The 24718-nt window shown below is 37.1% G+C and overlaps 1 protein-coding gene across 1 annotated transcript; it reads right to left on the bottom strand.

Moving 5' to 3' along the window:
- Positions 1-23455: 23455 nt before the first annotated feature.
- Positions 23456-24496, bottom strand: LOC140152364 (G-protein coupled receptor moody-like). The gene has a single exon (XM_072174669.1). It carries the CDS (start codon positions 24494-24496, stop codon positions 23456-23458), a length of 1041 nt encoding a protein of 346 aa, XP_072030770.1.
- Positions 24497-24718: the final 222 nt, after the last annotated feature.

Below are 24718 nucleotides of genomic sequence, written 5' to 3'. Positions count from 1 at the left end.
TAGCTGTGACTACATGTAGGTCACTCACGTAAAAGCTCGTAAAAAAGAGAACAGTCGTAAAATACATTTTAGTAGAAATAAAACGTGGAATGTAGAATTGCTGATGCTAACATTGACTAGTGTAGTATGAAGAAATTAGGATCAAAGATGTAACGGGGCTCAAATAAAGAGACGAAGATCAAGGATGCGATTGCGCTATAATGTAGAATTGCAGATGCTAACATTGACTATAGTATAGAATTGCAGATGTTAACATTGACTAGTGTAGTATGAAGAAATAAGGATCAAGGATGTATTGGGGCTATAGTATAGAATTGCAGATGTTTACATTGTGTTGTGTAGTATAATGAAATGAAGATCAAGAATGTGACGGGCACACATTTAGAGATGAAGATAAAGGATGTGACTAAGCTAAAGTATGGAATTGCATGTGTTAACTTTGACTAGTGTGGTATGACGAAATAAGGATCAAGGATGTGACAGGTCTCAAATAAAGAGATGAAGATCAAGGATGTAATTGGGCTACAGTATGGAATTCCAGCTGTTAACATTGACTAGTGTAGTATAAAGAAATGAAGATAAAGGATGTGACGGGGCTCAAATAAAGATATGAAGATCAAGGATGTAACTGCGCTATGTTATAGAATTGCTGATGCTAACATTGACTAGTGTAGTATGCAGGAATAAGGATCAAGGATGTGACGGGGCTCAAATAAAGAGATGAAGATCAAGGATGAAACTGGGCTATAGTATAGAAATGCAGATGATAACATTGTCTAGTGTAGTATGAAGAAATAGGGATCTAGGATTTGGCGGGGCTCAAATAAAGAGATGAAGATCAAGGATGCGATTGCGCTATAATGTAGAATTGCAGATGCTAACATTGACTATAGTATAGAATTGCAGATGTTAACATTGACTAGTGTAGTATGAAGAAATAAGGATCAAGGATGTTTTGGGGCTATAGTATTGAATTGCAGATGTTTACATTGTCTAGTGTAGTATGAAGAAATAAGGATCAAGGATGTTTTGGGGCTATAGTATAGGCCTATAATTTCAGATGTTAACATTGAGTAGTGTAGTACATGTATAATGAAATGAAGATCAAGAATGTGACGGGCACAAATTTAGAGATGAAGATCAAGGATGTGACTAAGCTAACGTATGGAATTGCATGTGTTAACTTTGACTAGTGTGGTATGACGAAATAAGGATCTAGGATTTGACGGGACTCAAATAAAGAGATGAAGATCAAGGATGCGATTGTGCTATAATGTAGAATTGCAGATGCTAACATTGACTATAGTATAGAATTGCAGATGTTAACATTGACTAGTGTAGTATGAAGAAATAAGGATCAAGGATGTTTTGGGGCTATAGTATAGAATTGCAGATGTTTACATTGACTAGTGTAGTATGAAGAAATAAGGATCAAGGATGTTTTGGGGCTATAGTATATAATTTCAGATGTTAACATTGACTAGTGTAGTATAATGAAATGAAGATCAAGAATGTGACGGGCACAAATTTAGAGATGAAGATCACGGATGTGACTAAGCTAAAGTATGGAATTGCATGTGTTAACTTTGACTATAGTGTGGTATGACGAAATAAGGATCAAGGATGTGACGGGGCTCGAATAAAGAGATGAAGATCAAGGATGTAATTGGGCTATAGTATGGAATAGCCGATGCTAACATTGATTACCATAGTATAATGAAATGAAAATCAAGGATGTGACTAAGCTAAAGTATGGAATTGCATGTGTTAACTTTGACTAGTGTGGTATGACGAAATAAGGATCTAGGATTTGACGGGACTCAAATAAAGAGATGAAGATCAAGGATGCGATTGCGCTATAATGTAGAATTGCAGATGCTAACATTGACTATAGTATAGAATTGCAGATGTTAACATTGACTAGTGTAGTATGAAGAAATAAGGATCAAGGATGTTTTGGGGCTATAGTATAGAATTGCAGATGTTTACATTGACTAGTGTAGTATGAAGAAATAAGGATCAAGGATGTTTTGGGGCTATAGTATATAATTTCAGATGTTAACATTGAGTAGTGTAGTATAATGAAATGAAGATCAAGAATGTGACGGGCACAAATTTAGAGATGAAGATCACGGATGTGACTAAGCTAAAGTATGGAATTGCATGTGTTAACTTTGACTAGTGTGGTATGACGAAATAAGGATCAAGGATGTGACGGGGCTCGAATAAAGAGATGAAGATCAAGGATGTAATTGGGCTATAGTATGGAATAGCAGATGCTAACATTGATTACCATAGTATAATGAAATGAAAATCAAGGATGTGACGGTCCTCAAAAAGAGATGAAGATCAAGGATGAAACTGGGCTATAGTGTAGAAATGCAGATGATAACATTGTCTAGTGTAGTATGATGAAATAAGGATCAAGGATGTGACGGGGCTCAATTAAACAGATGAAGATCAAGGATGAAACTGGGGCTATATTATAGAAATGCATATGATAACATTGTCTAGTGTAGTATGAAGAAATAGGGATCAAGAATGTGACGGCGCTCAATTAAATAGATGAAGATCAAGGATGAAACTGGGCTATAGTATCGAATTGCAGATGCTAACATTGACTACTATAGTATAAAGAAATGAAGATCAAGGATGTGACGGGGCTCAAAAAGAGATGAAGATCAAGGATGAATCTGGGCTATAATTTAGAATTTCAGATGCTAACATTGAGTAGTGAAGTATAAAGAAATGAAGATCAAGGATGTGACGTGCTGACGGGGCTCAAATAAAGAGATGAAGATCAAGGATGTAATGGGCTGTAGTATATAATTGCATATGTTAACATTGACTAGCGTAGTATGGAGAAATACGGATCAAGGATATGACTGGATCAAAATGAACGACCATACCATTGAATAAACATACAGGTGGATCTAATTTTAATTTATGCTCAACCAACGGCTTGGCTATGCGCATGACGTGTAGGCCTGGTGGTACATTACTTGCGCGCGTCTACTGTAGATGTGTATTGATGGTTGATGAAGTAGTGCATTGCTCACATTAATTGTAGGTCTATGTGTGAACAATATGTTATTTGATATTTAAAATAAATTTGTTAATTAATAATTTACTACTTCTAATAAAAACGGGAATAAAATGCAGTATACAAAATATTATATAGAATGTCCCACCGTAACATTTGTAGCTGTTCCCCCTGGTAAGTTGTGTCTTTCTTGTCAGGGAGAGTACATACACATACCTCTGCGATCTCAGTGCACACAAGAAATGTCTTTAATGCAGACAGGTGTTGTCAACATGCTTTATACTGTTCAACTTCTGCAAGGATAATCTATTCTAGCGTTCTACTTTAATTATATTAATCCAACTGAAGTGTACTTAACAAACCGGGTTAACAAAGCCTCAATTAATGTGAATATTTTAATGTCAACAATGTACCCTTTCTGACAAGAGTGGTGCCCACAGGGCCAACATTACAGGTTGGCGCCGTGTTTAATGTTAGCTTTGGCCGATGCTCTCTTGAGAAACTTTGATGCATGCCTGTAATTGACTGCTGACAGGCAAAGCATGTAGAGTATAAACAATTAATTCTAGACCCTGAACCCTGCCCGGGTTCCTACACCGTGACATGAAACACGTGGCATACAGATTAAGTTTCAACATGTGGTGTCACCGATCAAACTGCAGTGTGCACCACCATGCATACACTGTGTGTGTATGTGCAATATGATATCTGTGATCAAACCAGGCAAGCTAGGTCCAAGGTTTTGCGCATGCACAACAGATGACCCCCAAATTTCCTCCGATGGAAAATTCCTATATACAATACATGATTTGTTTACCCACAGAGATACATCCACTGTGAATAAAATTCCGTTAACTTGAAACTTGAAACTTCATTATTCTATAATTTATAGGCCCTGCAGTAGGCCTATATCAAATGCGTATGAGCCTTAATAATAGTGTTTTTTTTGTATTTAAAAAAGGCACGAGGCCGGGGCACGAGGTAACTTTAAATAATTATTAATTACTTTTTTTTTTACTTTGAAGCGAATCAAATTTATTATTATATTGCAATTATAGTTGATTTTATACATTGATATTAATGCAGATGGGTTCTTTGTTTGTTCAGCATCATAGTTAATTTAGGATGATCAAATTTATATGAGTAGCAAATTAATGTAATTAAAATGTCAGTTAATAGAGAAAATGTCAAATAAATATCAAATAGGCCTAATTAAATATTTTGCAATTCTCAATTTTGGATGCGGCAGTAAACTCAAAACCAATATTGTGAAGGGCCTTAAGATTTTGTTCGAGACCACACCCTTTCATTTGATCCAGGCCTATGCATCCATTGCAACTTTGCCGGTGCTATAAGTGTCGTATTCATGTCCCATCATGGTAATAGAAAGGGGAGCGAGAAAGTGATGCGGACTTAACCGATAGTTATACCTGTACAGCAAAGGGACCAACTTGATGAATTGAACAATATGTCACCAGAACGATATTATAAAGGGGAGCGGGTTCGTGCTAGACCTATAATGGCTTAACTATGAACTAGATTTTCCATTTTAAAATTCAACCGTGTCAGTTTCATTTGATGCAGGCCTATATGTGCCTTACATTTCCCTGTATGTTAATCATGTTAATACCATAATAATGGAGAAAGAATGCGACTTGAAATTTGTGTCTTTGTAGGTGTAGTGAAAATTAAGGTACAGAAGAAACTGCAGTTAACAGAAAGTGGTGCGAGAAAGGGGTCCGAGCTATCGTATTTATATACATCATCATGATCATGACCGAACTAGAATTCCGCGGTAAAATCCGCGACCTCACCCGTTCATTTGCTCCAGACCTATAATGCAACCATTGCAATTTTGCTGGTGCTAAGTGTCGTATTCCCTTAATAGAAAGGGGAGCGAGAAAGGGATGCGGACATACCCAATAGCTGTAGTTGTACAGAAAAGGGACCAATGAATTGAACAAGATGTCACCAGAACCATATTAGAAAGGGGAGCGGGTTCGTGCTAGACCCACCATAGCTTAACTATGAAAGATTAATTTGATGCAGACCTATATATGCCTTACATTTCCCTGCAGCATGTTAATACCATAATAGAAAGGATATGGACTTAATATACAAAGTGGAGCGAGAAATAGATGCGACTTTAAATTTGTGTCTTTGTAGCTGCATGTAGTAAAAATTAATGTACAGAAGAAACTGCAGTTCACAGAAAGTGTTGCGATAAAGGGGTGCGAGCTATCATATTTATGAACATCATAACCGAACTAGAATTCCGCGGTAAATTTCGAGACCACACCCTTTCATTTGCTCCCGGCCTATGCAACCATGGCAACTTTCGGTGCCTTCATTGTAAAAGGGGAGCGAGAAAGGGATGCGATAGTTGTAGCTGTGCAGAAAGGGCACCAATGAATTGAACAAGTTATTATTACAACAATACGAGAAAGGGGAGCGAGATCGTGCTAGCCCTTTCATAGCTAAAGCATCTAACTATGAGCTATAATTTCTATGTTTTTTTAACCTTGTCAATTTAATTTGATGTAGGCCTTAAAGTCTTTCATTTTCCTGTATGTTAATATCATAATAGAAAGGATACGAACTTCATATACAAAGGGGAGCGAGAAAGGGATGCGACTTTAAATTTGTGTCTTTGTAGCTGTAGTGAAAATTGATGTACAGAAGAAACTGCAGTTAACAGAAAATGGTGCGAGAAAAGGATGCGAGCTATCGTATCATGACCGAACTAGAATTCGGCGGTAAAATCCGAGACCACACCCTTTCATTTGCTCCACCCTTTCATTTGCTCCAGGCCTATGCAACCATTGCAACTTTTCCGGTGCTAAGTGTCGTATTCATGTCCCTCCATGGTAATAGAAAGGGGAGCGAGAAAGGGATGCGGACTTACCCGATAGTTGTAGCTGTACAGAAAAGGGACTCCTTGATGAATTGAACAAGATGTCACCAGAACCATTTAAGAAAGGTGAGCGGGTTCGCGCTAACCCTATCATAGCTTAACTATGAACTAGATTTTCCATGTTAAAATTTAACCGTGTCAGTTTAATTTGATGCATGCCTAACATGCCTAAATACCTTTCATTTCCCTGTATGTTAATATCATAATAGAAAGGACATGGACTTAATGTACAAAGGGGATCGAGAAAGGGATGCGACTTTAAATTTGTGTCTTTGTAGCTGTAGTGAAAATTAATGTACAGAAGAAACTGCAGTGAACAGAAACTGGTGCGAGAAAGGGGTGCGAGCTATCGTACTTATGAACATCATGACCGAACTAGAATTCCGCGGTAAAATCCGAGACCACAGCCTTTCATTTGCTCCAGACCTATACAATCATTACAACTATTCCGGTGCTAAGTGTCGTATTCATGTCCCTTCATGGTAATAGAAAGGGGAGCCAGAAAGGGATGCGGACTTACCCGATAATTGTAGCTGTACAGAAAAGGGACTCCTTGATGAATTGAACAAGATGTCAGCAGAACCATTTAAGAAAGGGGAGCGGGTTCGCAATAGCCCTATCATAGCTTAACTATGAACTAGATTTTCCATGTTAAAATTTGATGTAGGCCTATAATGCCTTTTCATTTGATGTAGGCCTATACTGCCTTTCATTTCCATGTATGTTAGAAAGGATATGGACTTAATATACAAAGGGGGGCGAGAAAGGGATGCGACTTTAAATTTGTGTCTTTGTAGCTGTAAAGAAAAGTCATCCATAATTTGTACTGAATAAACTGCAGCTTAGTAACAGAAAGTGGTGCGAGAAAGGGTGCGAGCTATAACAGTATCGTATCTATCACGTCTATGAACATCATGACCGATCTAAGAATTCGGCATAAAAACCCGAGACCGCACCCTTTTATTGTTGCAGACCTATATGCAACTTATCCGCTGCTAAGTGTCGTATTCATGGTAATAGAAAGGGGAGCGAGAAAGGGATGCGGACTAAGCCGATAGTTGTAGCTGTACAGAATGGGTACCAATGAATTGAACAAGTTATTATTACAACAATACGAGAAAGGGGAGCGGGATCGTGCTAGCCCTATCATAGCTAGAGCATCTAACTATGAACACGAATTTCTATGTTAAAGGATTTGTCTTAAACATATATACAAATGGATGGAAGCGAGAAAGGGATGCGACTTTAAATTTGTGTCTTTGTAGCTGTAGTGAAAATTGATGTACAGAAGAAACTGCAGTTAACAGAAAGTGGTGCGAGAAAAGGGTGCGAGCTATCGTATCATGACCGAACTAGAATTCGGCGGTAAAATCCGAGACCACACCCTTTCATTTGCTCCACCCTTTCATTTGCTCCAGGCTTATACAACCATGGCAACTTTTCCGGTGCTAAGTGTCGTATTAATTCATGTCCCTCCATGGTAATAGAAAGGGGGGCGAGAAAGGGATGCGGACTTACCCGATAGTTGTAGCTGTACAGAAAAGGGACTCCTTGATGAATTGAACAAGATGTCACCAGAACCATTTAAGAAAGGGGAGCGGGTTCGCGCTAGCCGTATCATACCTTAATTATGAACTAGATTTTCCGTGTCAAAATTTAATCGTGTCAGTTTAATTTGATGCAGGCCTAAATACCTTTCATTTCCCTGTATGTTAATATCATAATAGAAAGGACATGGACTTAATGTACAAAGGGAAGCGAGAAAGGGATGCGACTTTAAATTATTTGTGTCGTTGTAGCTGTAGTGAAAATTAATGTACAGAAGAAACTGCAGTTATCAGAAAGTGGTGCGAGAAAGGGGTGCGAGCTATCGTATTTATGAACATCATGACCAAACTAGAATTCCGCGGTAAAATCCGAGACCACACCCTTTCATTTGCTCCAGGCCTATGCAACCATTGCAACTTTGCCGGTGCTAAGTGTCGTATTCATGTCCCTTCATGGTAATAGAAAGGGGAGCGAGAATGGGATGCGGACTTAACCGATAGATATACCTGTAGAGCAAAGGGACCAACTTGATGAATTGAACAATATGTCACCAGAACGATATTATAAAGGGGGGCGGGTTCGTGCTAGACCTAGTATTATAGCTTAATTGTGAACTAGATTTTCCATTTTAAAATTTAACCGTGTCAGTTTAATTTGATGCAGGCCTATATGCCTTACATTTCCCTGTATGTTAATACAATAATTTATTTTAGAAAGGATATGGACTTAACATACAAAGGGGAGCGAGAAAGGAATGCGACTTTAAATTTGTGTCTTTAGGTGTAGTGAAAATTAAGGTACAGAAGAAACTGCAGTTAACAGAAAGTGGTGCGAGAAAGGGGTGCGAGCTATCGTATTTATATACATCATCATGATCATGACCGAACTATAGAATTCCGCGGTAAAATCCTCGACCACACCCGTTCATTTGCTCCAGACCTATGCAACCATTGCAATTTTCCCGGTGCTAAGTGTGGTGTTCATGTCCCTTCATGGTAATAGAAAGGGGAGCGAGAAAGGGATGCGGACTTACCCGATAGCTGTATAGTTGTACAGAAAAGGGACCAATGAATTGAACAAAATGTCACCAGAACCATATTAGAAAGGGGAGCGGGTTCGTGCTAGACCTACCATAGCTTAACTATGAACTAGATTTTCCATGTTAAAAATTTAACCGTGTCAGTTTAATTTGATGCAGGCCTATGCCTTACATTTCCCTGCAGCATGTTAATTATATACCATAATAGAAAGGATATGGACTTAATATACAAAGGGGAGCGAGAAAGGGATGCGACTTTAAATTTGTGTCTTTGTAGCTGTAGTGAAAATTAATGTACAGAAGAAACTGCAGTTCACAGAAAGTGGAGCGAGAAAGGGGTGCGAGCTATCGTATTTATGAACATCATGACCGAACTAGAATCCCGCGGTAAAATTCGAGACCACACCCTTTCATTTGCTCCCGGCCTATGCAACCATGGCAACTTTTCCGGTGCCTTCATTGTAAAACGGGAGCGATGCGATAGTTGTAGCTGTGCAGAAAGGGCACCAATGAATTGAACAAGTTATTATTACAACAATACGAGAAAGGGGAGCGAGATCGTGCTAGCCCTATCATAGCTAAAGCATCGAACTATGAACTATAATTTCTATGTTAAAATTTTAACCTTGTCAGTTTGATGATGTAGGCCTTAAAGTCTTTCATTTTCCTGTATGTTAATATCATAATAGAAAGGATACGAACTTCATATACAAAGGGGAGCGAGAAAGGGATGCGACTTTAAATTTGTGTCTTTGTAGCTGTAGTGAAAATTAATGTACAGAAGAAACTAAGAAACTGCAGTTAACAGAAAGTGGTGGTGCGAGCTGTCGTATTTATGAACATCATGACCGAACTTGAATTCCGCGGTAAAATCCGAGACCACACCGTTTCATTTGCTCCAGACCTATACAACCATTACAACTTTTCCGGTGCTAAGTGTCGTATTCATGTCCCTTCATGGTAATAGAAAGGGGAGCGAGAAAGGGATGCGGACTTACCCGATAGTTGTAGCTGTACAGAAAAGGGACTCCTTGATGAATTGAACAAGATGTCACCAGAACCATTTAAGAAATGGGAGCGGGTTCGCGCTAGCCCTATCATAGCTTAACTATGAACTAGATTTTCCATGTTAAAATTTAACCGTGTCAGTTTAATTTGATGTAGGCCTATAATGCCTTTTAATTTGATGTAGGCCTATAATGCCTTTCATTTCCATGTATGTTATAAAGGATATGGACTTAATATACAAAGGGGGGGGCGAGAAAGGGATGCGGCTTTAAATTTGTGTCTTTGTAGCTGTAAAGAAAAGTCATCCATAATTTGTACTGAATAAACTGCAGCTTAGTAACAGAAAGTGGAGCGAGAAAGGGGTGCGAGCTATAACAGTATCGTATCTATCACGTCTATGAACATCATGACCGATCTAAAAATTCGGCATAAAAATCCGAGATCGCACCCTTTTATTGTTGCAGGCCTATATGCAACTTATCCGCTGCTACGTGTCGTATTCATGGTAATAGAAAGGGGAGCGAGAAAGGGATGCGGACTTAGCCGATAGTTGTAGCTGTACAGAATGGGTACCAATGAATTGAACAAGTTATTATTACAACAATACGAGAAAGGGGAGCGGGATCGTGCTAGCCCTATCATAGCTAGAGCATCTAACTATGAACAAGAATTTCTATGTTAAACATGTTAAAGGATTTGTCTTAATAAATATATACAAATGGATGGAAGCGAGAAAGGGATGCGACTTTAAATTTGTGTCTTTGTAGCTGTAGTGAAAATTGATGTACAGAAGAAACTGCAGTTAACAGAAAGTGGTGCGAGAAAAGGGTGCGAGCTATCGTATCATGACCGAACTAGAATTCGGCGGTAAAATCCGAGACCACACCCTTTCATTTGCTCCACCCTTTCATTTGCTCCAGGCTTATACAACCATGGCAACTTTTCCGGTGCTAAGTGTCGTATTAATTCATGTCCCTCCATGGTAATAGAAAGGGGGCGAGAAAGGGATGCGGACTAATTACCCGATAGTTGTAGCTGTACAGAAAAGGGACTCCTTGATGAATTGAACAAGATGTCACCAGAACCATTTAAGAAAGGGGAGCGGGTTCGCGCTAGCCCTATCATAGCTTAACTATGAACTAGATTTTCCATGTTAAAATTCAACCGAGTCAGTTTAATTTGATGTAGGCCTATGTGCCTTTAATTTTCCTGTATTTAATATCATAATAGAAATGATATGAACTTAATATACAAAGGGGAGCGAGAAAGGGATGAGATTTAAATGTGTGTCTTTGTAGCTGTAAAGAAAAGTCACCCATAATGTGTACTGTACTGAAAAACTGCAGCTAACAGAAAGTGGCGCGAGAAAGGGGTGCGAGCTAATAGTATCGTATCTATGAACATCATGATCGATCTAGAAATTCCGCATTAACCCGAGACCGCACCCTTTTATTTGTTGCAGGCATATATACAACTTATCCGCTGCTAAGTGTCGTATTCATGGTATAGAGAGTGGAGGGAGAAACGGATGCGGACTTAGCCGATAGTTGTAGCTGTACCAATGAATTGAACAAGTTATTATTACAACAATACATGTACGAGAAAGGGGAGCGGGATCGTGCTAGCCAGAGCATCTAACTATGAACTATAATTTCCATGTTAAAATTTAACGTGTCAGTTCAGTTAATTTGATGTAGGCCTAAGCCTTTCATTTCCCTGTATGTTAATACCATAATAGAAAGGATGTGGACTTAATATACAAAGGGGAGCGAGAAAGGGATGCGACTTTAAATTTGTGTCTTTGTAGCTGTAGTGAAAATTAATGTACAGAAGGAACTGTTAACAGAAAGTGGATATGATGACGCCATCGAAAATTTGAATTACCGTGCGTTTTAATGCAAATTTTATTAGAACCCCGAAAATATCCACTACAAACACTAATGTTGTGAAATAACATCTATACATTCCAAATTCGTGGAGGTTCGAACTTGTACCAGGGTTGTTTTGAAATATTGAACTTAACTTTCTACAAGAGTCTGCGTATAGAACCGGGTAAAAATGCAGAGCAGGGTTTTTTGGAAACTTAGGCCTAAACATGACGAAAAGTGAAATCGCCTTGACAGAGATTTTCATTTCTTATTAATTTATCATGATAAAGTGAGCATGGTGAGATCAGATTAAAATCCAAACCAGCTACACGTTAGTACAATAATTTGTGAAGTAATCGGATCAAAATCGATAAAATAAGGAAATAGCAAACGATTTTACCTAGCAAATTTCAATGAAAAATCAGCCCGGAAAAAAAGGCCGTCATACTTTTCGCCCGAAATATTTCCATAAAAACTCCTTCATTGCAGCTTTAAGTTCTGCAATTTTTTGGAGCTCCGTTTTTCAATGAGAAATTATTCAAACATAGGCCTATGGGACATTATAAATAAAGACAAATTTAATGTAAAAAAACAAATATCTAGCACGGGTCACAAATTTCAAAATCATTGCTTACCATTTAAATTAAATAACGTGACTTCATAAACACCATTGCCACTTGTATTTGTTCTCTAATTTCTTATTTAAATTAGTTTAATCTAGTCTCACTTTATAAATTCAGAAAAATTATAATCTATGTTTAAGGCGATTTCACTAGTTACGCAGGTTTGAATAAATGATTAATTAGCTGCATGTGTGACCCACACCACATTTCGCCAAAATACATTCTAGAAACGCTTGCTGTTAGAATAAGAAAATTTTAATGCTAATTTATTGCACATTCTAGGGAAGCGTGGTTACCTTTTTAAAATAACCGAGTGAGAGGGTTTTCAAGAAAAAATTTTTCCTGTCAAAACTGAAGCATCCTCTGTATAAAAGAAAATATGAATATTAACTGCACATCATATATAACGATTCGTGATACCCAATTATGGCGCATTTGATGCCGTTTAAGAGGCAGAGAATTTTATTTCAATTTTATATACGCCAAATTTTTTTTAATTGAGCAAGAATAAGGATAGAAAAAACGTTGAAAATCCTATGTGAATATTACATTAGACCCGGCAAAAGATTACTGTTTCGTTTTTATGGTAATCTAATCTTTTATTTCCTGAAAAAACATTTGGGGTCTAAAATGGAATTTTTATGTAATTGATAAAAACATCGAACGTGTATACAAGAAAAATGGTAGGTTCCTCTGTCGTATTTTACTGACCATGGAAATGTACTGACACCGTGAGAGCACGTGTCAAAATCGATATCATGTATTGTCCATATAGACGCGCATTTATCATGTTTATGGTCGGATTAACAACAATTGAGCGCTATTAAAACACATTAATGTATTTAGGCAAATAAAATTCCAAAATATGGTACGTTTTCTGCTTTTGCTTGTCACGTGGTATGCCTATATTGAAGTTGAGATTATATCTTCAAATAAGTTTCAAATGAATTCCATGAAGACAAGTGGTCGAGTGGTCTAAGGCGCTAGGCTCATAGAGTATTATAAGCGGCGGCGTGAGTTCGAACCCCGCCTCTGCCAAATTTTAAAAGAAGCAAAATTTAAATTTTACTTTTTTAAATTTCATATTGGGGAAATGTGACTGGGAGAATTTATGTATGGCGTGGAGTGGTGTGTGTGTGACCCGGGATGTGTGATAAGATGTGTATTCTTCCCGGATAAAGTCATAATCGTATAATAGAAATATGAATAAGTTGTAACCCTGTACCACGTGTATAGCCATATCTTTGTGGGTAAACCAAGCATGCCTTGTACATGTTGTAGGAATATTCCATCATAGCGGTCATCTGTTGTGCATGCGCAAAACCTTGGCCCTTTCATGCGTGGTTTGATCACCGTATCACATTGCACAGTGCGCAAATCCTTGGACTTTGCTTGTGCTGTTTGATCACAGATATCATATTGCACAGCACCATGCATGGTTGTGCACACTGCAGTTTGATGAGTGAAACCATATGGTGAAACTTAATCTGTGTGCCACGGGTTTCATGTCACGGATACTGACAGAACAGGGTCAGATTCATTAGAGGCCATTAAATCCTACCGGGAAAGCCGGGTAGGCCAAAGCTAACATTAAACACGGCGGCTCCGCCTAATGAAAAATGTGCAACTTGTCAGGGGGGGGATGACTACTTACCAAAAGTGGGTGAACCAATAGTTTCAAGTTTCTCTTGTGTGGAAGGCAAATAATTATTAAGTAAAATTAATTACTATTAAATAAATGAATGAATGAATGAATGAAATATAACAATATCTTAAATATATAAATGAAATGAAATGAAATGAAATGAAATGAAATGAAATGAAATGAAATGAAATGAAATGAAATGAAATGAAATGAAATGAATAGTATGAAGAAATAAGGATCAAGGATGTGACGGGGCTCAAATAAAGAGATGAAGATCAAGTGTAATTCGGCTATAGTACATGTAGTATGGAATTGCAGATGCTAACATTGACTACTATAGTATAAAGAAATGAAGATCAAGTATGTGACGGGGCTCAAAAAGAGATGAAGATCAAGGATGAAACTGGGCTATACATGTAGTATAGAACTGCAGATGTTAAAATTGATTAGTATAGTATGAGGAAATAAGGATCAAGGATGTGACGGGCTCAAATAAAGAGGTGAAGATCAAGGATGTGACTGCACTATATATTTTAGAATTGCATATTTTTTACCTTATTTTGTCGCACGGAAGAATTAAAGAATTGACTTAAGGTGGTACGAAAGGCAAAATCAAGTTGCTCTGATTGTGATTAAAATAGACTTGTTGCAGTGAGATATGCAAAATAATCTTAATTCTAAAATTTGAGCCAAATCGGACAAACGGTTTTTAAGATATTGCTGTTGAAAGATTCTTTGTATTCAATTGTTTTTGCCAAGATATTGATGAAGTTAATGAGGAAAATTGGCAAAATGTGCTCATTAATATTAATTTTTGCCAATAATTTCCAAATATTTTATGAATAAACCGTCATACTACTTTTACCTTTAAGAATTTTGACCTGAAACTTTGCCATGTGTCTCTATGACCTAAACCTTTAACATGTGATTTTCCCGCCCATCTAATTTGCATAATTAATTAGCCTTTTGTATAATGCTAATTAATTATGCAAATATGCAAATTATGGGCGGGAAAATCACATGTTAATTTTTTAGGCCATAGAAACACATTGGCAAAGTTTCATATCAAAATCATATAAAATAAAAGTAGTATGAAGGTTTATTCATAAGATATTGGTATAATATTGGCAAACATGAATATTCATGAGCACATTTTGCCAATTTTCCTCATTCACTTCATCAATATATTGGCAAAGCTCAGTGTATTTAGCTTAACTTATTCAATCTATAGAGGTTATCCGTGTTCTATAAGCAGCATATCCTATCAACGACTACTATACCTTGTTTACAACTTTCAAAAAAAGTACCTGCATGTGCTACCATGACTGTTTCAAAATAGCCCGCCAAGAGTCATGCAGGTAACTCCGAGGTCATGAATTGATTTGTTTTGAATAAGGCGCCTTTTGTTAGAAGTCACACATGACACCATGCATGAGTGAAGTGGATAACCTGTATTCAAATGGTTCTATAATCAGTTTCGGTTTTCCAGAAACATCGTTTCGAACCTTAAACTCTTGTGCACTTAAATATATGTGGCTCTGAAAAGAGTCGTTCATCAATCCTGATAAAAGATTGATATTTTTATGTATAGTCCGACACCGAACACGTTGAAACACTCAATTTTCGTATGAATATCCGTCGAGTTACATTGACCATTCCGTCGACTTGAGACCCTTTGCACAGATCCGCCGTTTTGCCACCAAAACGAAATCCTTCGTGCAATTAAGTGTATTGTTTTTCGCTTTTTTTTTGGATCAATTACACTCCTCAAAATAATTAAAGGATCAGTTGAATATAATCAGCATTTTTGAAAACATTGGATATGATGATAATATTATTGATAATTGTGCTTGATCTTTCATTACATAACTTGTTCCCTAAGTTGTAAACAAAATTCGCTCATTACAAATATCCGCTATCACCCACATCTTAAGGGGAAAATGGAGGCTAAAATTTGGAGGCTAAAATTTCGATTTTGAAGCCATTTTTTCAAACGTCACCACGGTCAAAGTCAAGTCACATATTTAGCTGGGTTTGTGTATGTGATCTGTGTTTTGGTCTATACGTCACATTAGTGGGTATAAGATGCCCTCAATGTATCCACGGGGGGTGGGGAAAGTCATTAATGTAACCGCACAAAAGATGATCTCCCGGCCCCTCCTCACATATCTGAGGGCAGGGGTCATAATAGAGCTCCCTTAATAGTGCAACGTAATGCATAAATGAATACTCTATATGTTCTGTCGTTCTGTACCATTTAATGGTCACGATTAAGACCTCTACCCTCAGAGAAACGAGGAGGGGGCCATTAATGACTTTCCCCACCCCCGGGATACATTGAGGGCATATTATACCCACTAATGTGACGTATAGACCCACGTACACAAACCCACCCCAATATGTGACTTGACCTTGACCGTGGTGACGTTTGAAAAATGGCTTAAAAATCGAAATTTTGGCCTCTATTTTCCTCCCTCCCCCTCACGATGTGGGTGATAGCGGATATTTGTAATGAGTGAATTTTGTCTGCAGCTAAGGGAACAAGTGATGTAATGAAAGAACAAGCACAATTATCAATAATATTATCATCATATCCAATGTTTTCAACCCCGTGGTATTAACATACTGCGCGCGCAAAAAAGCATTCTTTCATTTCAAACACAAAACACGAAAACTAATTTAATTTCCAAATAAAAATAAAAATGCATTTGAATGACAAAAGGTAGAGTTTCAAAAGTGACAATTTAGGGTAATGGCGATTCCCGTTGCCTTTTGTAACGGTCTCGTTAAAGTGTGATAGACTGACGCTCACTGCCCTGTGAGTGTAAATTGCGTGCTCCTGCCTGTGAAAAGGCTATGCAAATATTGCCTCTTTATTCAAAGTGGTAGGGGAAGTGGGGCATATTGGTCCACCTAATGTCCCATTTTGCCCCACCAGATTTTACTCGGCTATAATACTGTATCCGACAGCTTACGACAAGTGACCACTACAAAACAAAACGTACATCACCAAGAGTCTAGTAGACTTACGTTTCACACTAAAATGGTGCCCGTCGGCCTCCGGTTTAATTATTTTATTAAGGAGTCTTTAAAAAGGTGGCCTAGAAGTTATTTTTTAATTTGAGAAACACTAATCCGGGCCATTGATTCAGTTATTTAGCCTCAAGTCGTGACCTCTGCTTAGACATGAAAACAAAATGTAATATTTATTTTGGTGTGTTAAGCTTTCGGCCCTCAGAAGTTCTTGTTTTAATGAAGAATGGTACTTTTAATTGGTTGGAAATATAAATAGGCATTATATCAAAGTTCTTTTCTTGCAAAAATGGGCAAAATGTGACTATTTTAAGGTATAAAAGTATTTCCGAAATCACTGTCCCAAATTACCCCGTGTCCCAATTTACCCCAGTCTACCCTATAAGTTGTGAAAAAAAGTCGCATCGTACTGAAATCTGAATGAGGTATCAAAATACAAAAAACAAAATCTCCATGTATCAACCACTGAAGTTGGTAATTTAATTTCAGTGTCTTCAAGAAATCCCTTTTGTTTTAAGTCTAAAGATACTTTTTGTATGCAGTATACGTTCAAATCTATACAAGAGTCTGATGTACTTTTTGTTGAACGCTATAGGGAAAAGATAGTCACTTTATATTATTTTATCAGTACTGACGAAATTTAAATTCGGCGACATGCAGACTTCCGGACAGAATCTCCTGATACAAAATGTAAGAAATTCGGTTAATAGCGTCGATTTAAATGTTACATAAAGATTTTCAAATCGTATTAGATGTCCAATCAAAGCTTTGCTGCAACTTGCATTAGAATGGATACAATCTGCAAACGTCTTTGGTCATGCAGATTGCACAATACGGTCAAGGTTCTGTATGAAGCAGGCCGGGTATAAAAACAAGCAAGGTGGGAGGGACTATTGATTAACTTAGTAGGTTGTTTTCGTGTTTTTTCGCAATAATGCAGATTTACCTGCCCTACATACATTTAAGGACCCTCCTATGCATTGAATCTATTCGCACGACTCATTTAGATCCGTTTCAATTCACCCCTTCCATGGTTCCGCCATGTTGGATAGGGTCAGGAGTTACTAACCATAATCCTAATCCTAACCCTAATCCCGTAACCCCTGACCTAGCATATCGTGATGGTTTTTTTTTTAATGAAACATCTACCACATTTAAGTTGCGAGTAGGGCGTAGCGAGTGATTTATTACCAGTTCGTGCCGTGTTTTATACGATGCAGTAACTCAAACGTGGCTCAAACAAATCTGAATCTACGCTCGCTTGTTTTTCATCTGATCACAGAAACATAGCATTAGTAGGCATGTCACAGTGGCTGCACAATACTTCTGCCACACTGTGCATGCAAGCATAACAGTAAATTGAAAAGCGCGCGCATGAAAGTTGTTCAATTTTGGCAAACATCCATGCCGAAAAATTAATTTCCTCATATGTGCTATTTATCACAATTGTTTGAATTTTTGATATATGGTGTGTGAAACCTTTCTGTGACTACCATCGGTTTTTTTTTCAAATAAATATTGCTTCGTTTAAGAGCTACTACCTATTTTTATGGATTGTTGAAGATCCCTCATAAATCAATAAATATAGGCCTTTTGAAAAATCAAGATCTACCACCATTTAGCTGAAATACTAATCTTTCTAAGCATGTAAATTATTTCAGTCGACAACGAATGGCACACTTGAGGAAAACGATTTGAAACAAAACATTTTTTAAGTGAGTTTAAAGGAGTAATATTCCAAACCACAATAGCTCTAAGCCATTGTGTGTGTCCAAGGCCACACCATTTTTGTATACGCGGTATAATAGAGGGGCTGTTCCGTTTACCGTTTCTCTTCCCATGTTAATCCAGATAACAAAATGTTAATTTAAAGTCTCATTGCAAATGAATTTTATTTTTACTTTTCGGATTTGGCTTTGAGCAATGGTGACACATACCATATTTACAGAAAAAATGAAAATTCTATTCTAGACACCGTCAAAATGTCAAAGTTTGTATTTTTTGTATTATATTAAAGTAATTAACTGCAGATTATTTACTCAACATCATAACAGGTTCATACTTGACAAATTCATGATGAATGAAAAGACTTTCATTAAATATAAAAAAAACCACCAAAATTACTCATGCCTAATTTACATAATAATATCATGAATACATAATTAGCTGTAATAAGCTAATTTGCATAATTGATTACTTTTTGTGTATTTTTTTGTTATCAATTGAAAGAACTTTGTTTACATATGTTTGTGAAAAAAACCGCACCCTGATATTATGTACGGTTTTCTTTTGGCATCAATTTTGCATATTAATTAGCTGAACTTAGTCATTTTTTCAACTTTTATTTGTCTGCAGATTGGCCGGAATTGCTAAAATAGTATATTTGGTTAATTTATTATAATTATTCAATGATAGATTTTTTAATTTTGTTTTCTTTGATGAAGTTAGAAAAGATAGGCAATTAACCTGTGATACTTAAATTAACGTTGCTTTTTCAAGCAAGTGTTCAAATAAACCTTCAAAATCTCGAAATGTGCCAATTTTGTCATTATAGCAATTTGTGGCAGATTTGCATTCCATTTATGAGCATCTTAAAATTGACACTACGTCACAATGCATTGACCGATTTCAATTCGGTTTTTTGATTTTTGATGCTTTAATAAAGGTCATTCATGTAGAAACATTAAATAACGTGTTTCTGCTGCCCTTATTTTTGAGGTGATATACCTAGCATTAGGAAACGAATTTGGAGAAAACCTTCTTTTAATAAAATACTATGCTGAGCCACCAGCCTGGGTGACTCACGCTCCAGTAATTTCAGATGATTGAGCTCAGTAATACATCAAAGAATGTCTTCCAATTCATGAAAACAAATAGATAATCAGCTTATCGGATTAAAAGCTTAGAGGGAAGGTCTTGCTGCTCAGCGAGTGTTTGTAATTATCAGAAGGTTTTCTCCAAATTCATCCTCTAATGTGATTCCAATAGCTATATTACTAATTCTCTTGATCGCCGTGATCATGGTGATGATAGATTATAAAACAGAAAACGCAACACACATCATTTCTGTTTTTTCAAACTGGGCCATTTCTTCTGAAAGTTTCTTTTTATTTCGTTTATAATACTAATAGCTCATTGATTTCGTTATGCGATAGATCGAAATACTGCACCGTCTCTCTAAATATAAATGTTTGCGCTGTTTTCCCGGGGCTGTTTTCTCCTTATTCATATAAACAGGCATGCATCTATCCGTAACTTACTTGAATTTTTATTACTACAAGTAACATTTTATCGGAAGTGCAGTCGCTCAAGCGGTTATAACTTACTAACCAAGACACTGCAGGATTTGAAATACAATTATATAAATAGTTTTGATTCTTTCCGTTAAAATTTTACAAAATGATGGAGATGGCATATTCTAACTGAAATACATAATCATCCGGTCAGTGTAAAAACGTCATAAGTGACACTTTGGGCGAAATTTAGCTATTAATGGATGTATACCAGGTGATGGAAAATCACTTTGTGTGGTATCTTAATAATTGTTTTTGCCCCTTGACTAAAATCATCTTGACTTTTATCATGATTATCTAATAGCCGCACAGGCGTTCAGGGTACACTATGTGACGGTAAAATTCGACCCCTTGGATCATGTTAATTGATATTGGCAAATAACAACGTTGTTAGTTTTGCGAACTTTGCCTGTTCAATGAGAGTATAGCGCGCCCCCAATACATCTGGGCACAAACTAGGCGAAAACGATCCAGTTTAATGAAATGACGGACGGGTATTCCCATCAGGCACTAGTGATATGTTTTTTCAAAGAAAGTCTACTAATGTGATATGAAATGACATTTTGCAATAGCAAAGTCAAAATTAGGACTTGCTGTCAATAATATGAAGGAAATATGTGACAGAGGCAAGGTGTGAAATACAAGTAGTATTTGAAGTTACAATAACCTTTGATACCCGACCTGACCTTCCATCATGGCGCCTTATTCGTCTTATGTATTTCTATTATGCTCTCAAGTAAAATAAAATACCAATCTGCACTAAGCAGACAGAATGTTACTTGGCTCCCAGCATGAATTATTGATTTTATACGGAGGTAAAGAAATGCACAGTTGACTATACGACTATGCAAGCCGTGCAACAATACTCCAAATATTTACGGTAAATCTGAAAAGTGGTCACATGTTGACATATCATGTGTTCGGGAAATCACGTGCCAACATTTTAAGATTTCAGGCTTGTTTACTAGTTAATTGCCATTTGTACTCTTTATTATTTATCTTGGTTAATTAACATATATTTTAAATGCTGATAAATCGTGGTTGGCTGCCCATGATATCTGTTAAATTCAATGTTTTATGAATATAATTCTACCACACAGAGGGGGTCACGCAGCAGAATTTCACACCACCTGACTTAGCTATATATTTCGAAGCTCTGCTCTTCAACTTCATGTAAATTTCAAAGTTTATACACTTATGATACTAAATTTTGTTATAACCAACTGGTACACGAAATATACTAGCTTATTACCTGTACAGAAAGGTGATTATCAGCCTTCACTCAGCAATTTGACATGCCCGGCATATGCAACCATTCTCCGTCTGGATAACATGACTGTCGCCCTCAATACGTCCGGGCACAAATTTAAATAACAATACGCTATTTACATATCAATGCGGCCTCATGCTAATTAAAGCTGCCGAATCCAGGAATTAATCTATGATGGAGCTTCACAGTTGTTCATGATGTACCAGGTGACGGTAAAATCACATTGTGATTAAAATTGTATTTGATTATTGCATAGTTGTTAAGGATGTACCAGATGATGTAACATCAAATCACATTGTGAAGTAGCACGCATCACATTATTCAAGGTGAATCAGGTGGAGGAAAAAACAACTTTCTTACTTCAACGTAAGTACCAAAGTGACATCTTGAATGCCCGGCTTGAATGTGAAAATTCTTACCATTACTATACACTTTAATATTAATCTATATCAATAAAGCTGTTAAAAACCGCACTGGCAGCTAAGTTGCCAGCATTATTTTTTTTGTTTCTGTTTTTAAATCAAATGTTCCTCTTTTGTACATAATGTTTCTGATTTGTTTTTTACTGAACTGTCCCGGTATTACAGAATTTTGCTTACGTAATGTTTCTCTTTCAAAACAGTGTGCCGTGGCAATATGTACAATTTCCATTGCCATCGATCATTTCCAAGGAAACCAAACAATTTCTCTTATAAAAACGCTCGCTGCATGGCCTTGTTATATAAAACTTACTTATTGTCATAATATTTATGCAACTTGACTAAAATATTGTCGTTAGACAATTTTAATTGTCTTGGTCGACTTGGACAGAAATGAATTTGACAATATTGAATGGTTGGTGTTTATATATAAATACGTGCATGGATTCTATGATATTACAATATGTATTTGATATTTTAACTTGACTGCATAAATGTAACATTCTGTAATAGAACACAAACATGACATATGTAATGCAATCAAGCAAAACCAGTCGGAACTCGGAAATATTGAACTGTCAATTTCTTATAAGATAGTAAAAAGCATTTGCAAAGCTGCATTTTGCAGAAAACTCCATTGAAATTGAAAAACCAGTTCTAAAGATATGAGCAATTAAAGACTTCCCCAAAACAAAGGGAAACAAAAGGAAATGTTGCCTTCGTTTGGCCATATCTCAAAATCAATATTTCCGAGTTCCGACTGATTTTGCTTGATCGCATCACATATTATGAAACTCTTTCTGGAGCAATAACAAAATTACTATGTTACTAAGTTAATTTATTATACTTTGTAACAATCTGCTTCCAGTTTAAATTGATTTATCGAGTTCTTACATTGAAATGATAGTTTGCGGAAATGTATTGGAATACTCTGTTAAATTAAAGAAAATAAATATTACCATAAAAATGGTAGTTTGCGGAAATATATTGGACTACTCTGGTAAATTAAAGAAAATAAATATTTAGCCCATATCTTTAAATTAAGCGGTGGTTACATCCTTACTCTGTGCGCAATTTGTTTTGTTCAAATTAAATTTGGGGATTTATATGCCTCCGCACACTTTACAAACCATTACAATCAGGGACGCAGCTCAATGTAGACGCAGTCTCCTAGTCAACCCACATAATAACCATCGCAACCAGGATCAGATCCCCGAGTAACGTACAGGTATAAACCGAGACAATAGAGAGCTTACGATTTTCAACGTAGGTATCAAACGCCCGAGCGTCTATTCAAAATCCCGTCACATGCGAGTGATTTTGAATAGGTGCACGGACGTATGATCACGGCGTGTGACAAATATCATAAGATATCTAATTAGGTAGTTAGTTCCTTGTCCAGGGGAATTTAGCGCAATTATTTTCACGATATCATTTCCGGCCACACTGGGGCTCGAGCTCAGGACCTCTCGCACCGAAGTCTGAAGCCCTATCAACTGTGCTAACTTGGCTGGTTGTTGCAGTAGAATTAAATTATTGATCAAATATATACGTCATACGGATTAGATGTGATAAGTATAGTTAGTTCCTTGTCCAAGAAAATTTCAAGTTAACGCAATTATTTTCACGATATCATTTCCAGCCATGATGTGGCTCGAGCTCGGGACCTCGCGCACTACTGTGCTATAACCTGACTGGTTGTTAATCAAATGTATATGCGTCATATGCATAAGATGTGAATGTTGTACAGTTTTATGGACGTGAAGTATCGCTTCTTTGGCATTTCAGAATCCTCTTATAAGCCAATCGAAAATTTTGACTGGTAAATGCATACAGATATGGATTGATAGAAGAATTAGTCCAGATGCACATAAATGCTATCCTCCTAGCCATGGCTGGTACCTCCGTAAATTTGGAAACCACGTGTAGGACGCAGTGTGGCAACCAGCAGACAGCAAACACAAGAAACACGAGTAGTGGCATTTTTGTAAGACGCGCTTCTTCCTTAGTTCGTTCTCGTTTGTTTTGTCTTGGAAACGATTCCAATATGGCTGCACTGACGCTGCTGATCGTAAAGGTGGCTGGGTCTGTAATTGCCGACATGCTGCGTTCATCTGAAGATTCTTGTAATGCTGGTTGAACTCGTTTCTTACTGTTTCGGACAGCGATAAACATCATCCCGTAGAGGCACGGTACAATGATAGCGGAAGGTAATATGACATAGAAGAACAATACCAGTGTGGTGCGCAACCAATTTGATCCACTTGTGTCGGCTACACAAGCTTGAATTTCTGGATCATATACAGGTCTCCTTGTACCTCGAACAATTGGGAAGACGACGAGGATGCCACTGCTTATCCAGGTAAACGCAATACTAATGGCAGCTCCTTTCATACGACAACACGAACGGTAGGTTGAAAAGGGCTTAGCAAGTGCTAGGTAGCGATTTAAAGCAACACATATTAAAGTCATAAGTGATACTCCTGCTAAAGCCGCCGTCAGACAATACTGAAAAACACAAATGAACAGATTCTGCCACCACAAATCTGGGCCAAATCTGATAATACATATTCCTGTTACTACTGTGTTAGTTATCAAATCACAAATACAAAGATTGCCAATAAATATATTGCAAGAGTTTTTCAGTTTCGTTGACGTTAATAAGGCGATTAGTGTTAATGAGTTACCGAAGGCGCCTACCAGACCAAGTACGGAGTAGTATATAGTCTGCACAATCTCAAAAGGTTCGTACATTGCATTCCTACCTGTAGATGACGAATTACTGTCATTCATTGTGAATGTCTAACCCCGGAGTCCAACATTTGAAGCTATAACAAAGCCTGCTTTTGTCTTTCAGTATCCTGTTACAGCCATCTGTCAAAGGTGCAAACTTCTGTTTCAATTTCTACCATGTCTGCAGAGCTATAAACATGAAACATCCAGGGCATCCGAGCGGTTTCGGCAACGTTTACAGTCATCCATGCCGTGCACAGTAATTGAATTTCAAATACTGAG

Source organism: Amphiura filiformis, chromosome 5 (assembly GCF_039555335.1).
Source record: "Amphiura filiformis chromosome 5, Afil_fr2py, whole genome shotgun sequence".
Taxonomy (NCBI): Eukaryota; Metazoa; Echinodermata; class Ophiuroidea; order Amphilepidida; family Amphiuridae; genus Amphiura; species Amphiura filiformis.
This window is presented reverse-complemented; position numbering and strand designations above follow the sequence as displayed.

Bases quoted from the DNA above. Each gene is read 5' to 3' on its own strand.
- LOC140152364 (XM_072174669.1), bottom strand. From the start codon at position 24,496: ATGAATGACAGTAATTCGTCATCTACAGGTAGGAATGCAATGTACGAA.